Source organism: Chaetodon auriga, chromosome 14 (genome assembly GCF_051107435.1).
Source record: "Chaetodon auriga isolate fChaAug3 chromosome 14, fChaAug3.hap1, whole genome shotgun sequence".
Lineage (NCBI taxonomy): Eukaryota > Metazoa > Chordata > Actinopteri > Chaetodontiformes > Chaetodontidae > Chaetodon > Chaetodon auriga.
The window spans coordinates 20,105,778-20,118,543 of NC_135087.1; the positions used below are offsets into that span (position 1 = coordinate 20,105,778).

The following is a 12,766-nucleotide window of genomic DNA, read 5'->3' on the forward strand; positions in this document are numbered from 1 at the left end:
CACACACACACACACACACACATAACACAATACATACAGAAAAACCGCAACATCTTTCACATAACGATTCATAGTACTCCTCTGATCATTCCCCAAACAGCTTCCCTCAGTTATCCTGGTTTGCTCCCTCCTCTTCCTCATCACCACAGCCACCTTTCAAATGATCACTGCTGCTGTTGCCATCCTCACACTGTCCCTGTGTGCCCCCATCTTTCCCCACAGGTTCCCTCCTCTGAATCTGATGAACCACCAGGTTTCAAAACAACAGACTTCGTCTCTCTCTTTCTTCAACTGACGTACCTGCTGACAGAAGCTCCCCGAAGACGTGTATATTGGTGAATTAATCAGTAATTCATATTTCAGAGTAAAATAAAGAGTACTCAAGATTTCACACCTTTATATTATTGATTATCTGTGGAGTATCGGCTTCGAAACGCAAGTATATCTGTGAGTGATTACTCATGTTTTATACCCTTATCTAGGCACATCCAATTAAACCAATGAATTTTTAAGAAGAACATATAGAATCATCATTAAAGAACCATATTTTCGAACAGAACTTCCCCCAAACATGAAAAATAACATTTACCTCTTTGTCCTCATATGCTGACATTATGGATTCTGACACAAATGAGTATATTTTTTTAACCAAATCACATGACCTGAGTCGTGGACTACAATGAATCTCATGATTTCAAGTGCACCCTCTTAGTGCCCCTCACCCCACAGTCTGACAGATGACTGTATCCCCCAGGATACAGAAATCATTTAAGGGTTAAAGGTGTCTTTAAGCAAGTTCTTTTATTTTGATTTCAAAAGCATTTTTACATCAACGTGTTCTCAACTGCTCATACAGATAAAGCCGAGAACATGATTCAGTCGCTGTTTCAGAAGTGACACTGGAGAAGTCAGTTTAGCTAATTTAATTAGTCTTTTCAATTAATATATTTGCCTTGACTTGAATACCTTCTACATCACACCAGCCCAAAACACGATAAGAATCTCCCTACATTCAATACCCCGCGGCCATGTTCCTCCTGAGCCTTCAGCAGGTGCATATCGCTGTCTTATCATGCAACACTAGGCCCTTGTGGAGATTATATTTACTCTGTGCTGCTGTAAGCACCTTTCCTGACAGATTATATGAATTAAGGCCTTATTATGGGCTCTGGCCAGGAGCTGCATGTACCGGTGATTTGTAATAAGGGCAGCGCTGAGGTGAGTCAGCAGCGACTGGCCTGATTACAGCAGCTGGACCTCAGGAGGAAAACTCTTGGCTCATCCACGGTAAACAAAGACAGCAAGGGGAGGAAGGACACTCCATTAGCTGCTTTGTACTTTGTTGGTTATGAACAGTAAGGTAGACTGTAAGCTCAGAGGGACGAGGGCCAAAACGCAATTAGTAATGTAATCCACGGCACACATGTATCTGTGAGATGCTGCAAGAAGAAGAAAAAAAAAAAAAAAAACACAGAAGAGCCAGTTTGGTTCATAGGAATTAATAAATATTTTATAGTCTTTTGTAGCAAAATGTTTTCACACAGAAACAGTTTTTTTTTTTTCTTGTTTTTGTCCTAGAACCTCAGGTGAGAATCATGACTATGTCGAGGCAAGTACACACTTAAATTGTATTCTTAGTTAGCTTGGAAGAGGGTGTTACATGATGTCACAAGCAGAGACAGCAGGTTAAAGGGTCAATTCACCTCAATGTCAAGAACCATATTTTCTCATTTACTGTATCTCTAGTGGTATCAATCCATGCAAAGCTTTTGGGGTTTATTTAACTAGTTTTTTTCCCAATAACTTCCAAGGAGGTTTCCTGGAAAGAATATGTAAATTGTCACTAATTTCAGGAAAAAATAGCATTACTGGAGTTCAGTTAGTTATGTTACAATCTTCCTAACATGGGGTAAAATATGTTATCTAAATAAATCGTATTGTGGCTTTAAACATGTATGATTACATGAAACATGGAACCAACTCATGAGCAACGATCATGAAATAAGAACTAGTAATTATCGAAAGTTTTTTCCACAATGAGACATCCAAACTGAAAATCATCGCTTCATTCCATTCCAGGACTTGACTGAGGGGGAAGGGAGGAGAATGGAGAATGGGCAGCCAGGCTCATTTCAGAGAACTCAACTGATTTTTTTCAACTTTCACAATTATTCATTCATTCATTTTTGCCTGCCACTACTGTGTTTGTTATAGAGATTGTCAGCCATTATGATAGGCAGATTAAAGCCTTTTTAATTACATACCGTATGCTGACATGAACTTTGAAACAGTTTTTTTTTTCTTTTTTTTAGATTAAAATATGTCCCTGTTTACCCATGCTGCATTTAATTGCCTATTTCATTGAGAGAAACTCTTTATGGTTCTGTTATCGTCTAGATCAGCAAATAAATACCTGACAAATTAAAGAAATAGGTTGGCGATGTTCTGTATGGTTAACAACAAATTCAAAAATCTACAATATTTAAGTCTGGTTTTCAATATTTTCTCACTTCTCCACCCTCTCTGTGGATCTGCACTTACGTGAATCATGAATAAGTTTCATCTTTTCATTGGATTTGCTGACAATGAGAAAAACACAGAATATGACCAGAATTATCTTATCTTAGTTATTTCATCACATTTTGATGATTTGCTAAATTTCCCACAAAGAATTAATGCACTCAGAAATATTAAAGGGAAAGCTACTATGGTACTCTATAAATGGTAGTCCAAGCCCACTGCAATAGGTAGAGATGTAAGAGAAGGGTATCTCAAACCCTTCTCAAATAAAACCAGGAGCATCTCCATAGTTAGACACCACAAGAGATAAGACAGAAAATATGTATTTTTGTTATTTTTTTGTGAACTGAACCTTTAAAAACAGCCCGTCCTCCACTTCTTGTCGTATCATGTAAAATCCCATTTCAGTGAGCCAACTAACAATGACCAAGTTTTCGTACACCACAGTAAAGGACCGTCTCACTGTTTGCTTCACATGAAAATAAAAGTACTACTGCACGATTTCCCCCCTTTACATTCTCACCCAGTTATTGTACAAAAAAATGCCAATATACAGAACGGTACACCTGGGGAAGGAAATAATGATTAAATTAAAAAAAAATAATAATAAGATGACCACCCCATATATTGATATGCAGCAGAGATCTACAAGATACTGAGAAAGGCATCAAAATGTGTACAGATGTCTGGATTGTAGGCAGTAATTTGAATAGCCACTAATTCACAGTATTTTACTTCAATGTACAGCTCTGTATGAACATGAATGAAACATAAGTGGCTCTTATGATGAATCAGTTTAAATAATACATAAACCAGGACAGGTTCTGTATCATGCAAACTGGTGAAATAGATTTCCGCAGTTTTTAGCTGTTTGGCCCATAAAAAGCGATCTTTCAGCTATTCTCTCCCCTTAATGTCCGCTCCTAAAAAGCATAACAACTTTTATCAAGCTAATAAACTTCAATTTGGACTCATTCCGCCATTTAGGGTGGCTAAATGAGTAATTGTCTTAGTCTCTTGTTTGTGTTACCTAAAGACAATTATAGTCGACTAATACCTACTGCTGTGGGTGATTAAGTGGGCCTGATGGATTTCAAAGGCTATTCCTGTCTGGTGTCTGTAGTATGTGCTGGTAGCATCTGAAACCGAACCCTGAGGCAAACTGTTTACATCAATGGCCTTTTAGCCTACAGGGACCACTGTCACCACCACCGCTCTCACCAATGGGGAGACTATCAGAGCATTCAAAAAGACAGCAAGACATCTGGCTGCAGTCTCAATAACTGTTTGAAGTATTTGCAAATAAGTACATAACTTTGTGCTCTGAGCTGTTTGTGATCGATCTTGTGCATTTCGGTTTTGTTGTATTTCCATTTGCTTTCCTATATAAATAACCTCATATGATACATAACCTGAGGTAGAAATACAAGACCGGCTTGGTGTGGTTCAGTGTTGCCGATATCTAGAGTATAGGGCCATACTGTCATACTGTTATTTATTTGAAAAGACACTATGTTTTCAATTTGACTAAAAGTACTGTTGAATTATGTGAAATGGCTGTATGTGAAGCTTGTTTTTTTTTTTTTCTTCTTTTTTGATTACTGAAAATTAAAACCTTATTCAAGAACTGTGCCTCTGCCTGCTGATGGGTCACCTGAAATAATAAATAGTAAAAATAATAGAAAAACCCAGATGAAAATAAAAATGACTTAGAATTAATTTTCTGTTTGCTCTTCTGATCCTTCTCTTTACTGTTGCAGTAGTCCCATTTCTTGCTGAGGGTCCAAGACATTGCGATGCACATACAATTCACCACAGTGGAGACAAATCCTCTTGGTGTTCAGTTCTTTTTATAAAGACATAATATTTTTCATGTCCCCCCCCCCCCCCCCCCCCTCCCAGACATACTCTCACTGGGAGTTATTCCATCTGCACAGTCCAAGATTCCACATTGTTTTGAATTGGGAGCAATATTTCAAATACAGTTAGACTCAGAGATTTGAGATCATGGCCAAGAATCTATTGATTTGAGTGTCTCTTCTCACATAATTACTTACACAGTATTCACATGGATGATCTTCATGCAATACCCAAAGGCAGACTCCTGCTGGTGCATCTCTGCCTCTGCACTCATGTTCCTTTAGTTCCTGATATAGATTCATTGCTTAGCCATGGACCTCACAATTAGAGCGACTGCACTCAAACTGTGCTTTCCATCACCCACTCAGAACTCTCAAAAGTGGGCTTCTCGTCCTCACTGTCATCGTACTGCAGCAGCATGCCGTTCACAGACAGACTGCGCTTAGTCCAGATGTTACTAATCCTGCGAGGGTAGCTGCTGCGACACTGTGTGGCCCCCACATGACCCATGTCAAACGAGTGGCTCCTCTTGGGCTTACCCTCCTGGGGCAGCCCAAGGAGACGTCCCAGCATGGTGGTGGACTCGGCCCTCCCGAGCAGGGGTTCTTTATCAGACGGGGGTACCATAGCCACCGTCATCATAGCATTGGAAGTGGTGGAGGGGCCAGAAGCCCCTTGGTGTTCCCTCGTTACCCCTCGCAGCTCAAGTGAGGTGAAGGCCCCTAAAAGGTGGTCCAGATTTGGCCTTGCTTTGGCACCGTGCCCATGCCTCCTGAACTTGCTGCTGGGCAAAGTGCTGCATTCACTGCCCTGCATTCTATAGCAGTCGCCAGCCCCTCTTCCTGTATGGCTGTCTAATGAGTTAGTAGAGGATGAGGAGGATGACAGGCTACTCTGGAGAGATCCACACTTGAACTCTACCATTTCCTCACGCATGACAACCATGGTAGATTTGACTTGTGGTGGGGCACCGTTGAACCTGTTCAACCCCCCATTGGTCTGCGAGTATGTGTTGCTCACATTGGGTAATTTATTAATCTGGACGCCACTGGTCACTTTATACCGCACCATGAGGATGATGATGAACACCATAAGCGTGGCCACAATTATGCCCCCGATGACCAGGATCATAGTGCCACCCAGGAAGCCACTGTGAAGAGACTGACACTGTGGGTAGTCCTCCGTAGTGATGAACTGGACACAGCCAACAATGTTGGTGGCAGTGAGGGTGGTGGCAGTGTCATCCCAAATGGCCAAGACACACAAGTCATACTGCATCCCCGGGACAAGATTTGTGACTACAAAGGCTCTGTTAGTCATGGGAATCATCCTGAAAAGAGACAGAGAGACACAAAGACATGACATTAAAAATACAGACCTCTTGCTATGGGAGTTCAAGAGAAGGGTAGGAAATGAATAGCAACACTGGCTTAGTCTGTTATGCTTGGGCAGATTAAACAAACAGCCAAAATGAAACATGTTAAGTGGCTATTTATATGCACAAAAGTTCAGATAGATGACTTCATTGGTCTCAGCACATCACATTTGATATGCACGAAACAACAGAATTGAGATATGTATTCAATAACCACTTCTTGAATATTCATTTGGCTAAATATAATTTCTTTTCCATTCCATTTAATATGCATTGTTACATTTAAACATCTGGAATAATAACAGAGTGAGCTGAAACAAAAGTCAATACTGCAGTACATTAATTCTCTATGACGCATCAACAATCAATTAAACACTGTAGGAACCATTGTGTAGATAAACCAGTGATTTTTATCCATCAAATTGATCTGTCTTTATAAACTGCAGAGACAACCACTGGAGCTGTCAGGTGCAATTTAGTATTGCAGTGGTGATATCAATGGGTGAAACTCAACACTCCTTCACTGATTGTAAATTCAGCTTTAATCAAGATTTTAATTGCCAAATGCCAAACATCTGTAATCTTTCCCTAAGCCTAATAATATTGTAGTTGCATGCATAGATATTGCAGACAAATGAGATTTTTTTTTTTTTTTTTAAAACATTCTTTTCTGGGAACGGTGTTGTGTAAGCATCAGTGAATTGAATTAGTAATATTAGCATGTCCTTCAATTGGACATGCACATTTTTTAGAAGATCTTCACTCATTCATCAGTATAATTTATATCAGTAATTACCAACCAGGGGTACTTGTACCACAGGGGAGAAGTTGGAATAGAAAGCTCAAGGTAATGAGCAAATGGCTGAAACTTTCAGCTGATGCCACGGAAACTGGTAAAACTGCAACCTTGGCCAAACCTACTGAAAATCCAGGCACACAAGACACAACAATTTTAGCATAGCTGATGAATGCTAAAATCACTGTGTCTTGTATGATAAAGTAATTGCATCAGTATCAACTGTTATATAATTATTGGTGTCAAAATAAATTAAAAAACACACATTTAGATTTACATGGCAGATGGTATCATTGAGAGGGTATTTGAACTCATCTCATATGGCTACACCTGACTAAACAGGCTGGGGATCAATATACTTATTAAGCTATAAAACATGGAGTAACAATCATGGCTGTTATATACCATATGGGTAGAAAATGGCCCTTGAGGGCTCCTAACTATATTTGTATAATTATCTATGAATAGATTCCTCAGTTATCCATCCATTGTTGGAGTACTGTTCTCCTAGAGTCCATGCATCTACAACTTTGATCCCTCTGAAGCATCTTCACCTCAGAACCCAGACACTGGTGGGGCTGCAGTCCATTATTCATTCTTAATTGCCTTTTTCCATAACTAGGAGGAAGCTGTGTTGGCTCACATGTTTCAGAGAAGTCATGCAATTTTTGTCCGCCCCCACATGGTTCTGATTGATTTTTAATCATGCCATTGCTTGAGTGCGGGCAGCGCCCTGGGAAACTGTGTCAGCCAACTAGACGTGCACAGTAGGTGTGTATATGGAAGCAGTGAAGTCATATCAATATTAATTCTAAAACAGTAGTTGGCCTCTTGTTGCTCGTTATCTTTTCCTTCTAGCTCCCAATTTGTTTTGTACATGCAAAAGGATTGCGCACTTATGTAAGAGCACATTAGTCTATAAGAGCACAAAAATTGTATTGCTTCAGGTCATCTTTCTACTGTATATAGTCTACATACTGTGTCCACTGATAATGAAGTCAAAACCGATTTCAAGTATTAAATCACATAATCTGGGAAATTTTGTGGTAAGTGAAGTCAAACTGAGAAAATCAGAATCATAAATCACTATACTAAGGCTATTAACCAAATGAGAAATTAAAAGTTTGAAGGTTTTAATGAATTAAACTAGCTGTCAAGAGAATCAAATGCATGTTTTAATATTTGTTAGTAATGATTCTTGACTGATAACATCAGGAGTGCAATTAAAAAAATCACTTTTCACTTAAATAATTTAACTGCGGCAAATGGGGAAAATGCAGTTTATAAAGCACACATCAGTGTTATGTTTGCAATTCTATAAACATTAGGGAAAATTCATACATGCATTTACAAGAAATGCAGATGAGTCATTCAATGTTCAGTGTTCATTCATATTGTTATCTTTTTTTCTGGCATGACAAACTGGCACAGTGTGTGAAAGCAGGAAAATCAGATAAACACCTTATTATTGAATTCACAGGGATGGTGAGTTGCATTCACAGTGTTTGAACAAAGTAATATCTTTCTTCAGGACTGTGTACAGTGTTAATCTCATATTCACAGTTAATATCCAGACTTTTTGCCTTCCCTTTTTCTGCCATTAAGGAGCTCTTACTGGAATGCACAGCACAGGTAAATTGTGTAGGACTACGGCACAGAATAAATTATCGGATGAGGTGTTGCCATTGCATTGTCAATGTTTGAGGAAGCATGAAGCTGACACAAAACTGCTGTAACTACTATCCACAACAGGCCACTTTACCAATTTTCACACTATTTTGATACCACAAATACCATCTTTAGCATAGTGAGGGTAGTCATTATGTTATTGTGTAGTTGTTTTAAGTGCACTGAGCCACTGGAGCACAAAGGGATGCTGATCTCGAAAAGGGTGTGATATGATGTGTATGACAAGCATAGGATCATACCTATGAGCTGTCAGATATGAAATGTTTCCAACAGATTTACATACAGGATCCATAAATAAAGATCTATTTGTTTGTTCTCACAGCACAGCCCAGTATATTTGGTCTTTCTTAATGTCTTCTCTCAATTGATTTAATGTTAAACAGCGAGGCCCTTTTCTGTATTTCCAGCCCAGTTATCTTGGTTGAATGTCACTACTTTCACTATGTCATTTGACATAGGAAATTGATTTCACAGAGCAAAAAGATCTCCGGCTACAGCAAGCTTACATTTTATGGACTTGAGCAGCTTAAGAAGGATACATTAAAATGAGAGTCTATAATCCCCTTTCTTCTTGGATTTCTAATTAATGGTTCAGGGCAAGGATTTCACTTTGGGTTTCACTCAAAATTCAAAAAATTGCCCTCATTGGTCATTCTTTTGCTGAAAGCAATTGTCACTTTAAAGAAAAAAAGAAAAGTTTCAAGAAGGATTAAGAAAATATGAAATTGAGATTTTTGAGTAACAAAGTACTCATCCAGCAAACAATTAGCAATCAACCGAAGAAGCTGAGCAACTAGTGTTCTGAAGTTCAAGATTGTACCTCGGGCTTAATTTACCACTTTGACCAGAAAGGTCTCAGCTCCTACTTGGATGTAATTGAGTTCCATTAATCATTCTTACCTGTAAATGAGGACCTCATCCTCAGAACAGTTGTACTGAAGCTGGTACATTTTGACCTTTGGAGTTGATTTGCTAACAGTCCACTTGACGAGAGCAGAGACGGCAGTCACCTCTGATACAGACACCACCTTCTCTGGCAGAGGTTTAGGCTCCCCTTTACTGATCTTGGTGGAGCTAGTTATGTCTGATAGCCCCGACTTGGACTGTGTGGTACGGTTTGTACCATTACTCAGATGCGGGAGTTGAATAATTGACAGCTCAATGGAGGCTGTAGATTCCCCAGCAGCATTGGCAGCTATGCAAGTAAAGGTCCCATAATCCGTAGATGTGGTGATTGTAATGTCCAGGGTGCCATTTTCATATACCGTTGCTCGGGAGGAGTTACTGATCAAGCGGTCATCAGGAGCAACCCAATGTACAGTTGGCATCGGATCACCGACTGCTTTACAGCGTAGGCTAGCCGTTTGGCCTTCCAGCACTAGTAACTTGTGTGTATGTTGTGTAATTAGAGGAGGCTCACAAACAAACTCCTCCTCACGAACAGACCAGAAGTAGCGTCCCTTTAGACTAGCAGGAGAAGCACAGGTTTCCATATCATCATCACGGTCCAGCCTTCGAAGCCAAAGCACTTCACAGTTGCAATGCAATGGATTTCCACCAAAACTTAGAGAGAGCATAGGTGTATAAGGAGTGCTCATAAGTATACTGCTCTGAGAGCGCGCAAAGATTGGGTCCGGAGGGAGCTTCTGGAGACGGTTGGAGGTGAGGTCCAAGCGAGCCAGTTTTTCCAGATCTGTAAAAGTCCCTTCAGCAATGAAGGAGATGAGGTTATGATCTAAACTCATCTGATGGAGGTTGACCATCTTGCGGATGGCTTCCCAAGGCACACTGCGTAAGTTGTTATACGACAAATCCAGATCCTCCAGTGTCAGTAACAAGTCGTCAAAGGTTGTTTTGGAGATCCGACTCAGCTGATTGTTGTTGAGGATCAGGTGCTGTAGGTTGATCAGTCCTCGGAGGTCATCTGGTCCCAGCTCAGTCAACCGGTTACTGTCGAGGTGCAGGGATCTCAGGGTCTCCAGATCAATGAAAGAGAAAGGCTGAATGGCGCTGATGGTGTTGCGGGACAATGTGAGATCTACCAGGCCTGTCATATTTGCAAAGTCCTGAGTGGTGATCTTGAGGATGAAGTTGCCACCCAGCCGGAGCTCCACAGTTCGTCGGTCGATGTCGGGTGGTACAAAGAGCAGGCCTTTGGAAGGGCACAGAGTCCCCAGAGACTCTGAGAGGTTCTGGCAGACACAGTATTTGGGACATGCATGGACCATTGTAACTGCGGTTCCCAGAAGCAGGAGACTGATGACCACTTTGTCCATGTTAGTTCATGCAAAGGGGACCTGCAAAAACAAAAGGAAACAGTTATTAGTTTAAATTTGAGATGATACGATATTACCACTTAACATTGTTTTGGTTGGCTATGCCAGACAATATTTGATTGCGCTAAGCTGCATGACGATTTCAGTGTCTGATGTCTAAGCATTACAACACTAAAATTGCAAATAGGTAATCTTAATATCAAAATTTTCACTGACTTAACTCCGGTTACAAGCGTAGCAGCAGATAAAATTCAACCATGGTCCTTGGACCATGTAGGCAAAAAATTGCTTACTCAATGAGCTCGCCTGATTGTCATCCTTGAGGATTTTTCACATTAATATTATCCATTTTAACATTCATATGCATGTCTTTTGCAATGCAAATGTGTGAGAAATCACATGAGGATCCTCTGAATGAATTTTGGGATTAAACAGCACTAAGAAGCTGTCCTTAATGACACACATGCTTATACAGTAAACTGTCATTACAGATATGCTGTTATGTATGGAGTGGAAACTAGTTCAAGAGGAGGTCACATGCATGTATATGCAGCAAGCAATAGATGAGTTCTTCATCTGAATGCTGTGTCATCTTGTCAGTGTAAATGTAAAAAGAGTGTAGCATTAAAGTTCTGGTCTGCATGTTAAGCAACACTGTTTTCTCCATTCTGCATCTCTGTGTATGCCTATCCATTTGTCTTATGTGTCCCCTTTCCCATTTTGTCTGTACTGTTTTGGCAAAAGATAATGCAATTTGGAGAAAATATTCCACAAGCCGCAGGTGTTAGACTCGTCAGAGTTGGCTGACAAAATCAGCACGCATCTGTGAATGTCTTAACAGCCTTCACACCTGGCTGACTCCTCCAAATTGATGGCCACACATGGCTTCCTCCAACGAGCTTTTAATTCCCCCAGACATTTGTATCATTAATTCCTAATACACTCAAAACCTAAAAATCAATTTCAATCATCTTTTTTATTACACCAGTACCATTTATCAATGGAAAAGTCTGCCTTCTAGCCTGTGTGGTTCTCACTAGCGCCATAGGGAGGGACAGTTGAAATATCTTCATGTTAACACATGTTTCTGCTATCATTCATTATCACCCCTAAGTGTGTGAGATGCTGTTTGCAACATGAGGACTCCTTGTCTTCAACTACCCTGTAACACCACTTCATGTGTAGGCTCTTCAATAACTCATAATTACAAGAGGCAATATGCATAAATAACCCCTCTCCTTTTTGATATCAATTTGTAATTATTTCACAAAGTGCCACTGCATCTGGATTGTGTGTTATACAGAGATAATTAGAATGACACGGCAGGCAGGATAAAAAGTTTTCATGAAGACTCTGAAATAATCATTAAAAAGGAAGAAACACATCAATAACAGTGGAGAAATTGACATTTTCACAAACAGTATGTTCATGAAATAAGCTACATTTACAATGAGGCCAATGAGGACATGTGATAGCACTGTACCACTACTTAGCCTTTTAATTCTGTACAGTATCCCATTTTACTGCCAACAAACTGTGAGACAATGCATTTTGCCTCTTTTTCAACAAGCTCACATTGTGCTGGCAAGCAGTGTTTAATGATTTCAGCTGTCTGTCCTTTCCCTGTCTGCATTCAACATTTGGGATTGAAAAGTGGAAGCTAGCAAGCTTGGCTAGTGAACTACTTGTGGTGGACTAACCAACAGCCAACAACGCTGGTCCCCCAGCTGGTTAACTGACTGGTTCTTGCTTGGAGTTAACCTCCTCAATACAAGGACTATTTGTTCGCCTCCTATCCGAAATGACTTGCCCAAAATAAATAGAGTATATCTTCACAACGACAAGGGCTGTATGAATAACCTTGGTCTCAAAAGAAAGCTATGACCTGTGAGATTACTACAGAAGTGTCAAAGTAAATTCATCTGGAAGACAGTTAGAAAATAAAAAAAAATTATCTCCACCTAAAAAAACAACAAACAAACAAAAAAAAACATTATTTAGAGTAAAAACCACCTTAAATTATGGGATAGCAGCCAAATTAATCTAGGGTTTAGGATTTAGCAAAGTAATATCTGGTGAGTAACTGTGCAAAAGTACATGCTAAAAAAATGAACCTGGGCAGTTTTACAGATGTTTTAACACGGGTATGTCCGGGTGCTCATTTGGGCACATCTGGGCAGAGTACCGCTATCTCGTCCAAGCATACGGAGAAACTCCTCTGTTCAAAACACTTTTTCAGCCTTTTTTTCT

At 39.9% G+C, this 12,766-nt stretch overlaps 1 protein-coding gene across 2 annotated transcripts in view; it reads right to left on the reverse strand.

The window, feature by feature from the left end:
* Positions 1 to 567: 567 nt before the first annotated feature.
* Positions 568 to 12,766, reverse strand: part of LOC143331526 (leucine-rich repeat and fibronectin type-III domain-containing protein 2) — a 136,777-nt gene continuing 124,578 nt past the window's right edge. For both annotated transcript variants that reach the window (XM_076748468.1, XM_076748466.1), the window contains 2 exons: positions 9,141 to 10,537; positions 568 to 5,710 (listed from right to left, as the gene is read on the reverse strand). In XM_076748468.1, the coding sequence (XP_076604583.1) occupies positions 4,720 to 5,710; positions 9,141 to 10,516 (2,367 nt within the window). In that variant the 5' untranslated portion in view covers positions 10,517 to 10,537 and the 3' untranslated portion in view covers positions 568 to 4,719. The remainder of the gene's footprint in view (positions 5,711 to 9,140; positions 10,538 to 12,766) is intronic.